Consider the following 20,208-nt stretch of genomic DNA (forward strand, 5'->3'; position numbering starts at 1 on the left):
GGTTATTTTTGACGTTGCCCGAAGAAATTAAAGCAGGCCCTAATTTGACTGAGGTATTTTACACTGGTCACTGCTGTAGCCGAGATACAGAGAAAGGTGTGTCGCCTATTCATTCGGATAGGACAGAAAAAACGAGGTCCTCTGTACAGATTGAAAGGGCACGAAAAAAATTCGCTTGGTATTAGAAGTTGGAATTCGTAGGACTGGCGAAATTTAAACGCCGCTGGGTCCGCTACCCGGGCAAACTTTTCGTCTTCGCATAATTGCGCACGCGACCATATGCGAATTACCATTTTAGTCTGAAAATGACCCAGATAAAGCGTAGACGCGGCATAAGGCCACTTTGTATTAATTGATACTAAAAAAATGTATCCGCCCTCAGGGCTGCACGCAAAATAATCCCTTTGATCTTCGTCGATAAGACTGGCTATTCGAGTCTTTCTTCCTTGTTTAATCACGTGACCAGACTAGTGTTGATTTCCTGTACGCGTGTGAGGATGTGAAAAGTGAAGTGTATTGGCATTCTCTAAAGTTTAGTGCGGAATTAATTGCTTAATTGATTAAAACAATTAACGATTATGAACGTCGATTAACTACCAAACGCTATGGGAAAAGAATCGGAATTATTTAAAGCCGTGAAGGAGGGTGACATTGTCAAATTACAAGTGAGTGGTTGCTCGGTCTCATTTTCATTTTGCAGATTGTGTATTTGTAAATAAACTTTTTTTTTTAAAGGATAATAATAAAACCGTCTGTTCTTGATAAATTCTGAATTACCGTTACTCTCAGCAGAAATGAAACAATCCATAGCCATAGGCCACAATGTGAAATGGAAATACGGCGAATAACAGGAGCAAGTTGTACCATTTATGTGGAGACGTAAACAAACTTCAACGAATCAGCCAGACTTTCAGCACGAACCTGCTGTCGCCTGATAATGTTAGTCCCAAAATGACCTGTTTTGAGTGGACGTAAAACCCAATCTGTGTCTTGCTCATGTGTTTGGGTTGTGCTCTAAGAAAACAAACCAGACCATTTTTTATTTTATTTATCTATTTACATAAATTAGCCCGGGCTACTGGAGTAAATCATCACCAAGTATATACTGTTGACTGTAGCTCAACATCATTGTACTGTAGCTCAAGCAATTAGGCCTACTCTTCTCTCCTTTCACAGTATGTTAGGAAGTTTCCTCCTTGCTTTTAATATTGCTTGAGCAATCGAATAATCGTGATTCACTCATGCACAAATTGAAAGAAGACTATACTGACTCTTACTTTCTAAAAAATATTTATGTTCCTTAATAAGATATTTCCGACACACTGATGTAAAAATATATTATGGTGTTAATTTAAATTTCAAGCACAATCTTTTTCGATTGACGATTTGCCTCAAATTGAAGTTTTGATTGGTTGCAATTGAATTCGACAAACTTCGTCAATTTAAGTAATAAATTTGCATGGAAAAACAAATCAAAGTGAATTGTAGCTAAAGCCCATCAATATACGTTTTTGTATCCGACCCCATCTGTGTATCAAATTATTAGCCTATTTCTCTCCCAGTGGTGGGTTGGATGTCCGAATGGTTAGCATGTGCGCGCTGTATCATATAAAGGTCTGTCATTGAGTCAACTGGCGTGGTTTCGATTCCCCAGTTGTATGTGACATGGGTTTTGTCCAGGTCCTTCGGTTTCCTCCCACTGCTAAAGACCCCTACTCGCAAACGAATTATCAAAATAAAATTTAACCATGTGTTAGTCCCGAAATGACCTAGTTTGTGTCGAGTGGACGTTAAACCCCATTTCTCCCTCTCTAGCACTCCCAGCCCTATTTCACTCCCTGTGTTCACCAGCCCTATTTCACTCCCTGTGTTCACCAGACCTATTTCACTCCCTGTGTTCACCAGACCTATTTCCTGTACACTTACAATATCCAACATTAAATACGTGTAAATACAAGATTTGAAAGAACCATGTTTTATAAACCAGCCAAGTGAAACATATCAGTTGATTGGCCAAACTAGCCATTTTTATATCCATGGTTGAACCAAACAGGTCTGACAGGACTGATATCTTCAGGTGTCACCATGTAACGAAATAAACTCAACAAGTAAAAAACCTTGGTGATCGACGAGGGCCGTGGTAGGACATCACTTTGGTCGAATCCTAGTGTGGACTGAGATTAACCTTCAGGATTTACCAAGTTCAGTTCTATCTTGTTAGGTATGACATCTGCTGGACTGACATGGAAAGTGGGCCTAGTCATTTTGATGGTATGTTGTTATGAAAAACTGAAGTTCACCATATACAATGTGCCTGTACAACCTTGTGAGTTTTCTCTGGGTCCTCCGATTTCCTCCCACTGCTATAGACCCCTACGTGCAAGCCAGTTATTGAAATAAAATTTGACCTAGTCCCGAAATGACCTAGTTTGTGTTGAGTGGATGTTAAACCCCATTTCTCTCTCTTATATACAGTGTTGAAGCGCATTTGTATGTGTATGGTATGACATCTTCTGAGCTGATAAGGAAAGTGGGGCGGGGCCTACATTGTAGTCATTTGGATAGTTTGATAAACCCTCTCTCCACTCATACATGTATACAGTATCCGAGGAAGAGTAGTCAGAAACATCAACAATCGCCCCATGGCATATAAAATAAAAATACCATTTTGTTAGTCTAAAAAGACTAAAGTACTATGTAGATGAGATTTTAAACATCATTCCATTGGTTCAGAACCAAGTTTTTTCTTTAAATAAAAATTTCTAGGATAAAAATTGGTGTGATATAATTTCCTGATAATTTTTGATAAATATTTGATTAGTTACCACATCACAAACTGTCTTTCCTGTCATTAACAAAAATTATATTAAGTTTAATCATTTTATATTTGACGTTGTATCACATCTGACAGGTACTATCTCAACAAGCCTTCCGGTGTAGTTTCCCCTTGTCACTGGTGCAAGACGGAGGGCCTGACATGGACAGCTGTCTAGTAGTTTGGATGAGAAAAAAAAATCTCTTGGCAGTTGGAATTTGATATAAGAGTAGGCCATAGTGCTATGGCCTGCGCAAAATCTCCCTCATAGCACACTACATGTATATGGTGTATGCCAGTCTTCATTAGGCAGTCAGAGCAGAACAGTAGGAAGTTAAACCCCATTTCATTTAATTTAATTTCTTGGGTGTCTTGTCGAGTGGATATTAAACCCCATTTCTCTCTCTCTGTCTCTCTCTCTCTCTCTCTCTCTGTGGTGTCTGAGATTAAGTTGGTGTCATATTTATTAGTTTTTGACTTGTTATTTTCAGAAACTGATTCAAAGTGACAGAAGAACTTCATTAAAGAAAGGTGGTGATGGGGGTAAAGGACTGGATGTTAATTCTATTGATAAAGAAACCGGTTATACACCCCTCATTACGGCAACTCTAGCTGGTATGTAACATAGTTTTCTACCACAAATAACCAGACAAAAGTGGTTGCTGTCTGACAAGGGTCTTTTGATACAGCACCTAATGTAAATTAATCGACTTGCCCCAATTGATCTGTTCTTTCCCTCATTCTCGTGCTCAAGCGGGGTTGGGTGGCCAAATGGTTAGCATGAGCATGTTGTCATTGAGTCAGCTGGCGTTTTCCCCTCACACATCATAAAAGTTTTAAAAGCAATGTTCCTCAGTGAGTAAAACATTGGCTGGCTAACCTGGAGGTCCCGTGTTCGATCCCTGCGTTGGCCGAGAAAGTTCAGCAGGATTTTCCTGGGTGGTTCCCCCAGTCATCGGTGTAGCACAGAGGGCCTGGCAAGGGACAATTTATAGTCGTTTGATGGGACGAAAAACCAAGGTGCTGTGTATACATTGGTGTGCACGTAAAACATACCTTGGCAGTTGGAATTCGATATACATGTAGCATACTTCCCTTAAGCACACTGTATGGCACATGTCCATCTTCATTAGCCCAGTTAGAGCAGAACAGTAGGACATTAAACCCCATTTCATTTCATTTAAAAGGAATAGTAATAGGCTACATGTAAGTGTTTTGATGATTCATCCATTAGATATCAGTCATTCATTGTGATGTGTTTATTTTGTTATGATAGGAAACAGGAAGTTAGTAGAGTATTTGATCGTGAGTGGAGCCAATGTAAATATACCTGATATTAAAGGGTAAGCTATATCATTTTTTTTGTTAAATCTGTTTCCATAGTAATATATGATAGAGAGTAGTGTGGTATGGATAGTACCATGTTTATTTTGTTAAATCTGTTTCCATAGTAATATACGATAGGAGTTATGTGGTATTGACAGTACCATGATTTATTTTGTTACATTAGTTTCAATAGTAATATATGATTTCACGGAATAACACTGCACACGAGTTGTGTGGTATTGACAGTGTGGTATTTTGTTACATTAGTTTCCATAGTAATATATGATCTCATGAATAACAATGTGCTTGGGTCGTGTGATATCTACAGTAAATAAAAGTTTCCCTTATATAAAAAAAACGCTGCGAGCTCAAAATGGTACATGGACACTTGAGACAGAAAGTAAAACATGTCGAGAAACTTTATTTGAACCCATCGTTTATCCTGGTTTCGTTCTTGTATTCAGGGCTAGATTTTTCTCTGTATTATAGAAATAAGGACATGATTTAAACTGGAGGGGGGTTGGATGGCCGAATGGTTAGGCTAGCACGTTGTTTCATAAAGTCTGTCATTGAGTCAACTGGCATGGTTTTGATTCTCCAGTTGTACGTGACAAGGAGTAGGGTCGCCTGTCCAACCTCGTGGGATCTTTCCAGGTCCCCTGGTTCCCTCCCTCCCACTGCTAAAGACCCCTTCGCGCTAGCGAATTATTGAAATAAAATTGAACCATATGTTAGTCCCGAAATGACCTAGTTTGTGTCGAGTGAACGTTTAACCCCATTTCTCTCTCTCTCTCTCTCTCTCTCTCTCTTTCTCTCTTGATTTAAACTATATTTTATTGAGGGACTTATGACCTAACATGTATTATGGTATATTAGTAGAAATAAAATGCAGTAATAATAAAAATACTGAAAACGTAGAAATAAAGCTTATATTAATCTTTAAAATAAATAAGAGATTCAATAGATCTACATATTATGTATAGTTCAATGAGAAGAGAATTAATATCTCAGTAAATATATCTGGACAGATTCCAGACAGAGATTTATACCATTATATTATTGTATTGAATGTTGAACAGGGAAAGCCCCTTCATTGTACATTTTGTATGGTACATGTATATTCCTTTATAATAAAATACTGGTAATAGGTAAGCTAATGAAAAATATGATTCGAGGCTTCCTTTTTGCATTTTCCCATTCAACAATATGCTAAAAAAAAAATTTGTTTTTAAATTTCTAGAAATACACCGTTACATTTAGCTGTATTTGCTGGTAGAGTGGAATTGATTGATATTTTCTTACAAAGATCAAATAAAGTAAGTTATGATTTTTACTGACATGAAATGGTGTTTAACTTTCTACTAATCTAGTTCGAAGTATCCAGTGGATTAAGAAAGGGGGTTTAATGTCCTACTGTTCTGTATCGAAGACGGGCATATGCCATACATTGTGCTATAAGGGAAATTTAGCCCAGGCAGCGGCGGTACTGCCTACTGTTATTTTTTTAATTCAAACTGTCATGGATTCTCTTACGTGCATGACAATGTGTATAGGGTACTGTACCTTGGTTTTTTCGTCCCATCTGAACGACTAGGCCCTCTTCATCTTGCACCACTGACAAGGGGAAACCTGGCTGAGTAACTTTCTCGCCCAACACCTGGAGGGAACCTGGCTACCTGAGATGTCCTGGTTAGTGAGTCATCCTTTTACTCACTGAGCCACAAAGGCTCCCATTTTCCATTAGGCCAAAGCAATTTAATTCTTCCAGGTCTTGTTTTTAAAAACAGATTGCCACTGGAGTCTTGTTTACAATGTTATTTTTTAATATTTCAAAACTTAAAATTTGGTTCCAGCTGGATGCTTATGACAAGGGGAAGGGGGTGCCTGTCTAACTTTGTTGGATTTCTCCAGGTACCATATGTTAGTACCATAATTATCTAGTTCTTTGTGGTTTTGATTCCCCGGTTGTACGTGACAAGGAGTTGGGTCGCCTATCCAACCTCGTAGGTTTTCTCCGGGTCCTCCGGTTTCCTCCCACTGCTAAAGTCCCCTACGTGTAAGCAAATTATTGAAATAAAATTGAACTATATGTTAGTCCCAAAATGACCTAGTTTGTGTGGAGTGGAGTTAAACCCCATTTCTCTCCCACTCTCTCTCTCTTTTCATGTTGGAATCATAATGAGAGCATCTCCTTAGAATATTTTACGACAACAAGCTTTATCAGCTTAATGTCTTCATTAGCCCAGTCAGAGCAGAAAAGTAGGACGTTAAACCCCATTTTATTTCATTTTATCAGCTTATATAAAACCAGGGGATCACGTGACTAAGTGGGTAAGACGCAGGCTCGCTAGCCTGGAGGTCGGGTGTTCGATCCCTGCATTCGCCGAGAAAGTTCATCCAGATTTTCCGGCGTGGTTTCCCCCTTGTCAGTGATGCAGGACGAAGGGCCTGACAAGGACAGCTGTCTAGTTGTTCGAATGGGACAAAAAAACGAGGTCCTGTGTACATATTGGCGTGCACCTAAAAGATCTCTTGGCAGTTGGAATTCGATATAAGAGTAAGCCGTAGCGCCGCTGCCCGGGCAAAATTTCCCTCATAGCACACTGTATGGCATATGCCCGTCTTCATTAGCCCAGTTTAGGAGCTGAACAGTAGGACATTAAACCCCATTTCATTTCATTTTATATAAAACCAAGCCCTGTTTGTTTTTCAGAAGATCACCCAGAATAAAGATGGTAATACACCGTTGCACATCGCCTGTCAATCCGATCTAGAGAATAAATTATTTGTTATAAACAGACTTCTGCATGTAAGTAAACTTGTTTTTACACGTCCAATTTATTGTTGACATTTTAATAATAATAATCATAATCATAATTGATTTATATAGCGCCAACAATACAACTCAGCGAGCTGCTCTCGGGCGCTTTACATAAGTACAACTAATATAAAATTACAACAATCACAACACATTAATCAATTAAACAAAAAACAGAGAACATTATTTAGTACACATGGTAAATGTCTGACACAAACACAGCTGGAACCGTATTCAATCAGTTCTATATTATGCATTATTTAAGAGTTTAATAAAGAGTTTGTCGATCCTGCTATAATAATTCAAAAATAAATGATAAAAAAAGAAAATACTGTATTGAAAATTTCATTCAAATTACTTTATTCTGAGCCACGTTATCACTGTTTTTATACGTCCACATTTTCATGTGGACGTATATTGTCATACACCCTGTATGTCAGTCGCCCCTGTTCGTCCGTCCGTCCACAATTTGTTTGTGGACACTTTACAAGTCACAATTTTTATCCGATTTCAACGATACTTGAAATATAGGTCTATCTCCCTAAGATCTCGGTTCCTTTCGATATTGGCTTGTATCGGACCATAACTTGTGGGAACTCAAGAGGTCACAATTTTGATCTGATTTTGATGAAACTTGAAATGCATGTTTATAACCCAAAGATCTTGGTTATTATCGATATTTGCGCATATCGGATCGTAACTTCCTGAAATATGGCCCCAGATTGTACGAAAATCGCGTTTTTGGCTTGTGGTCTCTCCAGAGGTCACAATTTTTATCCGATTTAAAAAAACCCGTTTGATTATATCACTGTTACTCCGTAATGAAGGTTGAGTTCGAATTTCGTGAAAATTGGACCAAAATTGCCAGACAAAATGGCCACCGCTTGTACGCGAATAGTGTAAAAATATTGTATATCAAGGTTTTGGATCCTGTAGAGGTCACAATTTTAATTCGATTTTGATGAAACTTGAAATGCATGCTTATAACCTAAAGATCTTGGTTCCTTTCGATATTTGCGCATATCGAATTGTAACTTCATGAATTATGGCCCTTGGTTGTAGGAAAAATCACTTTCTTTTTAGCTTGTTCTCTATCCATCTCTCGAAAATGTGGGCGTATCCTGCCTGGCAGCCGCTGGTTAGTTTTGGCAATATGTGTGCATTGTGGTAACCAGAGCACTGGTATATTTAAGATTTACCCTTGCTTTCCCATTTTTGAAATAAATTTTTAAATGGCAAACCGTTCTAATCTAGGTAAAATCTTGAGTACCCGATGCCACCGAGAGTTGATTATGGTTTGGATAAGTTAATAAATGTCTGATTAATAATTTATATAACATTTCAGGCCTAAAGAAAGACCTACAATAGGCAGATTTACCTCTTGCATAATGTATGTTTAATGTAGACTGTAGAGTATAAACTAGTTGACTGTATGAAATAACTTTCTATGGAATACGTTTGTTAGGACACACCTATATGATTTTAGTTCCTCGGCTACACCTATTCAATTTTGCTTCCTTCTTCGTTGTTTTCAAGTAAAAATACAATGTTGCCTTTCCTAAAAGGTCTTTACATGTATATAATTAGCTCTCACCAGCATTAGGCCATACAAAAAAAATACAATGTTGCCTTTCCTAAATGGTCTTTATATAGTTAGCTCTCACCAATGTTAGGCCATACAAAAAAAAATACAATGTTGCCTTTCCTAAAAGGTCTTTATATAGTTAGCTCTCCCCAATGTTAGGCCATACAAAAAAAAAATACAATGTTGCCTTTCCTAAAAGGTCTTTATATAGTTAGCCCTCACCAACGTTAGGCCATACAATAAAATACAATGTTGCCTTTCCTAAAAGTTAGCTCTCTCCAGCATTAGGCCATACCAAAAAAATACAATGTTGCCTTTCCTAAATGGTCTTTATATAATTAGAAAAAAATATACAATGTTGCCTTTCCTAAATGGTCTTTATATAATTAGCTTTCACCAACAATAGGCCATACAAAAAAGATATTCTGGTTCTCAGACATCCTTTCAAAAAATGTGATGCGGGAGGCAGGTTTTTATTTTTGTGTTTTAATATTGTCATTACTGGGCTAAATGAATTCTCACAACACATTTCAAGGCAATACATTTATCTCATTATGTTGTTTATAGGGTGGCTAAGTGGGTAAGACGCTGGCTCGTTAGCCTGGAGGTCAGGTGTTCAATCCCTGCATTGGCCGAAAAAGTTCATCCAGATTTTCCGACATGGTTTCTCCTTGTCAGTGGTGCAGAATGGAGGGCCTGACAAGGACAGCTGTCTAGTACTTCGGATGAAACGAAAATCTGAGGTCCCGTGTATATATTGGAATGCACGTAAAAGATCCCTTGGCAGTTGGAATTAGATATAAGAGTAGGCGATAATGCCGCTGCCCGGGCAAGATTTCCCTCATTGCACACTGTATGGTGTATGCCCGTCTTCATTAGCCCAGTATAGGAGCAGAACAGTAGGACGTTAAACACCATTTCATTTCATTTGTTTATAGGAATGTATGATTATCCAGTATCATTCTTGATTGTCAGTCACATATACCGGGGTTGTGTACACTTTAACTTTTGCCTTCCTGTAACTGAGGGAAAATATTTACATGAGGCAATTAATGAGATTGTTTGTAGTTTGTATTAGCCTGGAGGTCGCGGGTTCACTCCTGTTGTTAACCCAGAAAGTTCATCAAGATTTTTAACGTGGTTTCAGCTGTCTAGTCGTTTGTATGGGACCAAAAATCGAGGTCCCCTTTTACACATTGGCATGTACCTAAAAATCCCCTGACAGTTGGAATTCGAGATAAGAGTAGGCCGTAGCGCCACTGTCCAGGCAAAATTTCCTTCATAGCACACTGTATGGCGTATGCCCATCTTCATTAGCCCAGTCGTCTTCATTAGCCCAGTTGGAGCAGAACTGTAGGATCTTAAACCCTATTTCATTTTTATTATTTATCTTAAGTAACACAACAGAATCAGGGAACCAAAATTTCTTTTTTGTATTGCCTTATAAATATTTCCCCCAGTGAGGCTGTTTGTAAGCAATACACAGACCTATAAATGTGTTTGGCCTTGGCTATTTCTCTTTGAGAGAGAGAGAGAGAAATGGGGTTTAACGTCCACTCGACACAAACTAGGTCATTTCGGGACTAACATATGGTTTAATTTTATTTACATAATTCGCTTGCGCGTAGGGGTCTTTAGCAGTGGGAGGAAACTGGATATTTCTCTTTGACCTTTATTAAATAAACACTATAATTACATTATAAATATTATAATTTATCAACTAATTTCTTTTCCTTGGGTCTATACTGTATGAAGGGATTAATCTAATTACCATATTTATATAAATAAAATTGTGAAGGTCAGGATGCCATTAAGTTGAGTTAAACTAGAAAGGAAGTTTATAATTTTTATAAATGAACACACATGTCTATTTATAGACTGATAGAATTTTATGAATGGTAGAAATGAAATGAAATGGAATTTAACGTCCTACTGTTCTGCTCCGAACTCGGTTAATGAAGACGGGCATACGCTATACAGTGTGCTATGAGGGGAATTTTGCCCGGACAGTGGAACTACAGCTTTCTCTTATATTGAATTCCAACTGTGTCAAAGGATATTTTACGTGCACGCCAATGTGTACACAGGACTTCAGTTTTTCGTCCCATCCGTATGACTAGGGTTTTTTTACGCGTCCTCCGGTTTCCTCCCACTGCTAAAGACTCCTATGCGCAAGCAAATTATTGAAATAAAATTAAACCATATGTTAGTCCCGAAATGACCTAGTCTGTGTTGAGTGGACGTTAAACCCCATTTCTCTCTCTGTCGTTGTCAGGCCCTCCGTCCTGCATCACTGACAAGGGGAAAGATGTATATTAAATGTGTGGGTGTATTAAATACTTTAAACCACTCACAATCATTGTCATTTTCTCTTCGTGGTTTCCCCTTGTCAGTGGTGTAGGAAGGAGGGCTTGACAAGAACAGCTGTCTAGTCCTTCAGATGGGTTAAAAAATCAAAGTCCCATAAAAGATTCCTTGGCAGTTGGAATTCAATATAAGTGTAGGCTGTTGTGCCACTGTCCGGGCAAAGTTTCCCCTCATAGCACACTGTATGGCGTATACCTGTCTTCATTAGCCCAGTTCGGAGCAAAACTGTAGGACATTAAACCCCATTTCATTTCATTTCATTTCTTATGGTAGCTACATGTATTGTTTCAAGGGTAAATCCACACTGAAATGTACTCTGATTGATTATTTATAATTTGATTAAACATACATTATGCAAGATCTAAATATGTCTATTGCAGGTCTTTCTTTATGTCTGAAATGTTATCTAAATTATTAATTAGACATTAATTAGATTATCCAGACAATAATCAACTCTCGATGCCATTGCTAGCCTGCGATTGGAATACATGTTTTGTAAAATAATCAAGACTTTCTTTTTTTATCGTACTGACTTTAGTAATTAGATGATCAAGGCTAGTCGAAAATTGAAAAGCTCTTGGTTCAGAGTGGAGCAATTTCAGCATATTCTATTTACGTTATCTATTTTCTAAATATTATAGCGAGATCTGTTAGCTCTTTATGTAATCCGTGGGGTTGGATGGCCGAATGGTTAGCACGCGCTCGCTGTATCATACGGTCTGTCATTGAGTCAACTGGCAGGGTTTCAATTCCCCGGTTGTACGTGACAAGGAGTAGGGTCGCCTGTCCAACCTCATGGGTTTTCTCCGGGTCCTCCGGTTTCCTCCCACTGCTAAAGACCCCTACGCGCAAGCGAATTATTGAAATAAAATTAAACCATATGTTAGTCCCGAAATGACCTAGTTTGTGTCGAATGGACGTTAAATCCCATTTCTCTCTCTCTCTTTATCTAATCTCCCATAATACACCTTGAACCGTCAGATGTTCTATATGGAACATTAATCAGGAGGCCATTTTGCAGGTCATGACCTATAAGTAAAAATGACAGAAATATTAAATATTTTATGCCACTGAATAGAGGAATTCAATATCTTTTCAAAAATATATACATTTGTATGATTTATTCTTAAATTTAAAGAATTACAGGATATATTCTTAACAATATGGGGGGTTGAATGGCTGAATGGTTAGCACGTGCGCGCTGTACCATAAAGTCTGTCATTGAGACAACTGGTGTGGTTTCGAATCCCCCGTTGTACGTGGCAAGGAGTAGGGTCGCCTGTCCAACCTCATGGGTTTTCTCCGGGTCCTCCGGTTTCCTCCCACTGCTAAAGACCCGTAAAATTAAACCATATGTTAGTCCCGAAATGACCTAGTTTGTGTCGAGTGGAAGTTAAACCCCATTTCTCTTAACAATATGATTTTCCTAGTCGAAATCCGAAAGCAATCCACACGGAGTAGGGTCTTCTGTCCAACCTCGTGGGTTTTCTCTGGGTCCTCCGGTTTACTCCCACTGCTAAAGACCCCCTACACGCAAGCAAACTATTGAAATAAAATTGAACCATGTGTTAGTCCCGAAATGACCTAGTTTGTGTCGAGTGGACGTTAAACCCCATTTCTCTCTCTCTGCCCCCAAAACAATCCGACGGTTAAAGGGTTAAGAGAGCAAAATCAAAATATCAGCGGTAGATTGTCTCTGTCCCACCAAAATATTTTCCCCGACATTTGTAAGTGGCACTGGCATGTTTATAAATCATCAACAGAGGATGACAAACGTTCTCAAAATTCACTTCAGGATATTACAATAAAAACTGAACAGATTTTAACCTTTTTTTGCGTTAGATTATAAATTTTAGAATAACCCACCTAACTATGCTTTTTTACAGCTGATATTTCCCCTCCAACTATAGGTTATAAAGTTGATATATGCCCTTTAATCATGAGTTATAAAGCTGATATTTTCCCTCTTACCATGGGTTATAAAGCAAATATTTCCCCTCTAACCATGGGTTATAAAGTTGATATTTCACCTTTAAACATGGGTTATGAAGCTGATATTTCCCCTCTAATCATGCTTTAGACCACGCTCTGTGAATTGCAGAATAGAATAACCTATTTATAAGTTTGTTGCATATATAGAACTGACTTTGATCAAAGGAAGTTGATAATAAGTTTATATTGTACTATTATTTCAGGCTGATGCAAGACAGTTAAATATTCGTAATAAAGATGAACTAACACCTTTAGATGTAGCTGCCATGTTTAATAAAAAAGGTAAAATTACCTGTATAACCTGTTTTCAATGGCACATACCAGTAAACATTAAAGAATCTCAAACTTTCACATTCTTAAAGTCACATCTAAAAACTCATTTGTTTAAAGTCTATTATCCAGATTAGAAACAGATTGTTTATGTGTGTTTTATTGACGAGAAACTCCTTTAATGTTGCGCTTTTGAGCATGTGTATATGGATGCTTTATTAAGCGCATTACAAATATACATTATTATTAGGGAGGTTGGATGGCTGAATGGTTATCACGTGCGCGTTGTATCATAAAGTCTGTCATTGAGTCAACTGGCACGGTTTCGATTCCCCGGTTGTACGCGACTTATAAAAGACCCCTACGCCCAAGCGAATTATGGAAATAAACTTGAACCATATGTTAGTCCCGAAATAAACCTAATTTGTGTCAAGTGGATGTTAAACCCTCTCTCTCTCTCTCTCTCTCTCTCTCTCTCTCTCTCTCATTATTATTAATTGATTCACCATCTGATTTATCGTTGTGTTCCAGACGCTGTTTCAATTCTCTTGGATTTCGATGAAAAGAGAACGAATAATACTCATGCGATAGTTGCTGCAGCGATAAGGGGTAATAATAATGTCGTAGAACTACTGTTGAATTATGGCATATCACCGAATTCTATAAGTGAAATATCTGGTTCGGGTCCAATGCACGAAGCGGTTAGATTTTACAGGTATGCAACTAGAGACATGTTTCTATATATATAGTAATTGCTCATGTGGGAAAGGGAACCACGTTGGTTCTGGGCCATGGGTTCCTTGTCGGCCATATATTCCGGTTGAGACTGAGGGCTATGGAAAATGACCGAAACTAGATCTGACCCATTAGTCATTTTGCACGCCAGAAAAATAGTGCATTTTTTAAAAAGCCAATTTTCAAACATGACTATGATCAACCTCCGCTATGTAACTAAGAAATTCTAAAGCCTGTACAGAATAATGCACACGTATTGAATCCACGTATTGAAGTCACATAATCTCATGATTGGTGTTATAGAGTTGTCAATAGATTATACTGAGTGTATAATCTGGGAACAAAGTTCGTTGAACAGACAGTCCTGGGTTCGGTTCCAGTGTTGACCGAAGAATGTTCCTTAGGATTATCCAGACTATTGTCATTACCACACGCAATCTGTACATTTGTTACCATTCTTCAGACCAGAGCCTTTTAACAATTCAACTTTTTCATTGGCTGAGGGAGCCATAGTGGCTAAGTGAGTAAGACGCTGGCTGGCATGTCCGCTCCCGGTGTTGGCCAAGAAAGTTCATCGAGGACAGCTGTCGAGATGGTCAGGTGGCCGAAAAACTGAGGTCCCGTGTACACATTGGCATGCACGTAAAAGATCCCTTGGCAGTTGGAATTTGATTTAAGAGTAGGCCTTAGCGCCACTGTCCGGGCAAAATTTCTCTCACAACACACTGTATGGCGAATGTCCGTCTTTGTTAGCCCAATCAGCGCAAAACAGTAGAACGTTAAACACCATTTCATTGGCTGAGAGTTAAAATGAGTGCTATGATTGTAGTCCTTATAGCCAATGAACAGGCTGTATTCAGATTTGTCATCGACTGTAGCTACGGTTGTAGTGCTCAGCCAATGAATAGGCTGTATTCTTAAGATATTTGAGTTTTCATGAATATAGGCCTCAGAGTTATTTTTTTATATCAAGTTTACTATTTGGGGTATGTTACATTGTCTGGTGGCAATATCTTAAAAATATAATACAGATACAATATATTATACTATTTCCCTTTATATTTTAGAATCAACGTGTTTGAAGTTTTATTAAAGTTTGGTGGATCTCCAAATTTAAAAAATTCCCTGGGAGAGGTAAACAATAGTCTATATTTTAACAATGCTACAATCAGGCCTTAGAGAGGTGAAAAAAATTATCTATATTTTAACAATGCCACAATTTGGCCTTAAAGAGGTGAAAAAATAGTCTATATTTAGTCTATATTTTAACAATGCTACACTCAGGCCTTACAGGTAAAAAATAGTCTATATTTTAACAATGTTACACTCAGGCCTTACAGGTAAAAAATAGTCTATATTTAGTCTATATTTTAACAATGTTTGAATAATTACTTGTGTCAAGGGTGTTTGGCTTTGTTTTTAGAATTCAGTAAGGTTCAAGGATGTTTGTATAACTGTGACCCACTTGATGTAATATTTTAGTTCATGTGGGCCCTGAATCGAAATAAGTTTAGACACCCCTGCTTTAGAAACATCTAGTAACTGGACAGAGCAATAAACTATAACACATAATTATGGAAGAACAATTACTGATTTAATTCAGCGACGTTTCAAAGAGTATTCTCTCAACGTAAGACGTAATACAGGAAAGGAAATATTTTTAAAACCATGTTGTTTTTTTTAGGTACCAGAGAATATGATCAAAGATTTACCTTTACCTACCGCTAGAAAATTTGCTCAACTAATCAAAGGTAAAACAACATTAATATTAAACATGCATTATGCAAGAGCTAAATCTGCCTATTGTAGATCTAGTTTGTGTCAGTTTATTTTAAACCCTATCTCTCTCTCTCTGGGGGGTTGGATGGCTGAATGGTTAGCGTGCGCGCGCTGTATCATAAAGTCTGTCATTGAGTCGACTGGCGTGGTTTCGAATCCCCGGTTGTACGTGACAAGGAGTAGGGTCGCCTGTCCAACCTCGTGGGTTTTCTCCGGGTCCTCCGGTTTCCTCCCACTGCTAAAGACCCCTACGCGCAAGGAAATTATTGAAATAAAATTAAACCATATGTTAGTCCCGAAATGACCTAGTTTGTGTCGAGTGGACGTTAAATCTCTCTCTCTCTCTCTCTCTCTCTCTCTCTCTCTCTCTCTATATCCAATAACATTTATTATCATTCATTAATTTATCTTTTCTAGATTTATCTTCTGCTCCACCACAAATACCCAAATTTACCAACCTTAGTCAGATGCAGAATATATCTAAAGATATCAGCATTAGTAAGTACTGTTTTTATCTCTTTCTTTGTTATCCTATTAGGGGCTTTAACGATAAGGTCTGTCATTGAGTCAACTGGTGTGGTTTCGATTCCGGCTTGTATGTGACAAGGAGTAGGGTCGCCTGTCCAACCTAGTGGGTTTTCCCATGGGTCCTTCAGTTTCCTCCCACTGGTAAAGACCCCTACGTGCAAGCGAATTATTAAAATAAAATTGAACCATATGTTAGTCAAGAAATGACCTAGTTTGTGTCGAGTGGATGTTAAACTCCATTTCTCGCTTTCTCTTTTTATTCTATGGATTGAAGATAGGAAGGGATATTGAAATCAGCTCCGTCTTTCCTCCCTTTCATTCTTCCATTCTTCATGTTTGTGAAGCATAACTCAGAAACCGTTCAAGATCTCAATTTGAAACTTTGTACACACACCAACCTGTTATGGTAGCTATGCCTTTTGCTGCTTACAAATATAATAATTTTAGGGTAGAAACAAACTTGACTTAGTTTTTGATGTACAATTTTTATTCTGAAGGATATCTCATATACCATTGTCAAGCTAGGGTTCTTCTACATACACAACAATGTGTACGATTACATGTCATTTCGGTCCCGCATCATTGCGGACTTACAACATTTCGGACTAAAAAAAATATGGACTCGGGTAGGTGACGTTTCGGACTCGGGAATAAGTTGAAAGGAAAGGTTGAACACAATTGTCAAATCAATCTATAATAAACCAAAAGCGATTTTATAAAAAATAAAATGCCGGTAAAATTTACCGCTCGCAATCAAGTACAGCACGTGGAATTGTGGATCATGCACCGTATAAATCTTTCAAGGAATTGCAAAATTTTCAATGTTGAATGTTTATGAAAAGAATGTTTCATTTCTTTATATCTGTAATATGTATATAAAAAGTAGCTGATGAATTTATTAGAAATAGGCCAATTAACAACAGAAAATATTAACATGAAAGATGAGGTTATTAAAAGACTACCAAACGATAAAGCATAGTCGCACTTACGGTTCTTTATCATCGTTTCCTGTAAAAGTAATTTATTTTTTTTAAAAAAGAATAATATGCTGTAGAATTTATTTCAAAATGACTTACACAAAAAAAAAATAAACAAAAGTAAATATTTACTTGACATGGACTGTTTTTACAAGCCTCTAGAATTATTTAACGATAATCCGTAAACTTCATGTTGACATGCATTCAAGACAAGCTTGCCATAGATAGCAGTACCAATCGATAAATTAGTGCGTACAAAGAAAACTCTTTTTGGAAAATATTAGAAATGGCAACGATCAAAGTGGAATAATTAAAGCTGATTAACCGATAATCCCTATGTTATTGTAGTTTGCTCAAAGAAACCTTACAGTTCTTTAGTTGGTTAGGAAAAACGTGTTGATTCGATTATTCCGACTCGCGTAAAAGACATTTAGGCTTTCACAATTTTAGCAGTATTACTAAATATACACAAATTTTCAACAATATTTTATTGTCAAGTTCAATACTCACCGATGAAAGACTTTCTTGGCTGGCCAAGACTGGGATTGAACCTTTGTATTTGTTTATTTATAGATTACCCTGTGTTGCCATGTAATAAACTATGGACAGATAACTCTGAGGTGTATTGTAGCAGTTGTACAGAGAAAAACCCAAATACACATGCAATAGATGGTAAATATATTGTACTAGTTGTCTTAAACATACATTATGCAAGATCTAAATCTGCCTATTGCAGGTCTTTCTTAAGGCCTGAAATGTTATATAAATTATCAATTAGACATTAAATAACTTATCCAGACTATAATCAACTCTTGATGTCATCGGTAGCCTACGATATTTACTGAATTAGAATCCAATCTGCTGCTCAGCGTTCATTCGTGATTAAATCAATAAATGAATAATCAGGACTATGTTTTTCATCGTACAGACTTTAGTAATGATGATCGAGGCTAGGCCTAAAATTCAATCGCTAAATTTTTGGTTCAAGGTTTATCAATTGGACGGAAATTTTCAGCAAATTCCCTTTACATTATCTTGTTTTTAACTATTTTAATCTTTCTTGACCACCTGATTTAAAAGTTATTGAATTTATTACTATGCAATGAAGATACAATTGTCTTTATCAATTAAATTTATCATTTGCTTAATAAGGACAAGAGTATCTTTGTCGAAACGTTGCACAGTAATGAATAAATTGTTACTGATTTTGTTGATGTACCTGATTCAGTAATTACAAATAATTCTTCCTTTTTCTTTAGATAATCATCAAACGTTTTGGGTAATACCAGAAGTTCACCACGCATGGACTGTTCTTGATTTACAGTATGACCACATGATAACCGGCATTACCATATATGGCTGGTAGGTTTATCTCTAATGGTTTTAATGTCATCTATACCTTGACGTGTAGATGGAAAAGCAGCTGTTGAGACAAAAGGCTCCTCCCTAACATTGCACATGTGACTTCAGTAATTATTATTGATACTTGTTTAGCGAGGTTTTGAAATGAAATAAAATGGAATGGGGTTTTACATCCTACTGTTCTGCTGCTATGCTAGGCTAATAAAGACGGGCATTTGCCATACAGTGTGCTATGAGGGAAATTTTGCCCGGGCAGCGGCATTATCGCCTACTTTTATATCGACTTCCAACTGCCAAGGGATCTTTTACGTGCATTCCAATGTATACACGGGACCTCAGTTTTTCGTCTCATATGAAGGACTAGACAGCTGGACCATAGTAATTATTATTGATACTTGTATATCAGTCTTGCAAGGTTTTGGCATGCTAACCTGGGGCCTGTTTCACGAAATTTTAACTAAGATAATATCCAAATTTTAGTAATTTGATTGGATAATATTAGGTTGATTTTAGTGCTTAGCCAATCAAAACTGAAGTATCTACTAAAATTTGGATTTTATCTTTTGTTAAGATTTCGAGAAACAGAGCCCTGATTAGTAGTATTATTATTATTAAATACATTTATATGTCGTGTCTTTCAATGTATTATTACTACTTGTATACCAATCTGTAGGCCTTGCTACTCTGTCTTTCAACAAAGTGTTCATATACGCTAAACAATATCTAAGTAAAAAGACAAAAGACTGTAAAATTAGCTAAGCTGGCAGTGTCTGGCTAACCAGGAGGTCTACTACGCAAAAAAGATACTAGAATTAATGGAGCCGGCTGTGTCTCAGTAAGTAAAACACTGGGGTGGAGACAATTTTCGATTCCCGGTTTTAAGTGACAAGGAGTAGGGTCGATTATCCAACCTCGTGGGTTTTCTCCGGGTCCTCAAGTTTCCTCCCAATGCTAAACACCCCTACGCGCAAGCAAATTATTGAAATAAAATTGAACCATATGTTGGTCCCAAAATGACCTAGTTTGTGTGGAGTGGATGTTAAACCCCATCTCTCTCTCTCTCTCCCTTTCCCCATGACTCTACTTTATTTGATGTGTTTGTTTACAGGAATAGTCCACAGATGGTGAAAACATTTCAGTTACAGACATCAGACAATATACAGTAAGTGGCTCAGTGAATAACGTCATAGTCCACTAACCAGAATATCCAAGGTTTGATCCTGGTGTGTGTCAAGAAAGATACTCTGTTTTTCATTGTGGTTCCCCTCCCCCTTGTCATTGGTGTAGGGCCTGGCAAGGAACAGCATCTGTTTGTTCAGATGGTACAAGAAGACATGATTCAGTATAAATGTTGGCGTGCATGTACAAGAACGCTTGATAGTTGGAATTCGATAAAGAGTAGGTGGATATGCCGCTGTCTGCCCTCATAGCACACTACATGATGTATGTACATTTTCATTAGCCCAGTCGGTGCAGAAAAGGAGGATTTAGCCCAGTCGGTGCAGAGAGGGAGGATTTATCCCAGTCGGTGCAGAGAGGGAGGATTTAGCCCAGTCGATGCAGAAAAGGAGGATGTTCAATCCCATTTCATTTCATTTCTGAAACATCTAATCTAAGTTTTGTTCTCACCTACTGTAGGCTGATAATGAAAGTT

General features: G+C 37.6%; 1 protein-coding gene across 1 annotated transcript in view; it reads left to right on the forward strand.

The window, feature by feature from the left end:
• The first annotated feature begins 489 nt into the window (after positions 1-489).
• The window catches only part of LOC126827534 (uncharacterized), a 34,885-nt gene continuing 15,166 nt past the window's right edge, over positions 490-20,208 (forward strand). The window contains exons 1-13 of the mRNA XM_050556988.2: positions 490-665; positions 3,307-3,430; positions 4,092-4,158; positions 5,382-5,457; positions 6,855-6,950; positions 13,107-13,185; positions 13,705-13,888; positions 14,976-15,042; positions 15,593-15,659; positions 16,105-16,185; positions 17,766-17,864; positions 18,452-18,554; positions 19,663-19,716. Of these exons, the coding sequence (XP_050412945.2) occupies positions 606-665; positions 3,307-3,430; positions 4,092-4,158; positions 5,382-5,457; positions 6,855-6,950; positions 13,107-13,185; positions 13,705-13,888; positions 14,976-15,042; positions 15,593-15,659; positions 16,105-16,185; positions 17,766-17,864; positions 18,452-18,554; positions 19,663-19,716 (1,157 nt within the window). The 5' untranslated portion in view covers positions 490-605. The remainder of the gene's footprint in view (positions 666-3,306; positions 3,431-4,091; positions 4,159-5,381; positions 5,458-6,854; positions 6,951-13,106; positions 13,186-13,704; positions 13,889-14,975; positions 15,043-15,592; positions 15,660-16,104; positions 16,186-17,765; positions 17,865-18,451; positions 18,555-19,662; positions 19,717-20,208) is intronic.

Source organism: Patella vulgata, chromosome 7 (genome assembly GCF_932274485.2).
Source record: "Patella vulgata chromosome 7, xgPatVulg1.2, whole genome shotgun sequence".
Lineage (NCBI taxonomy): Eukaryota > Metazoa > Mollusca > Gastropoda > Patellidae > Patella > Patella vulgata.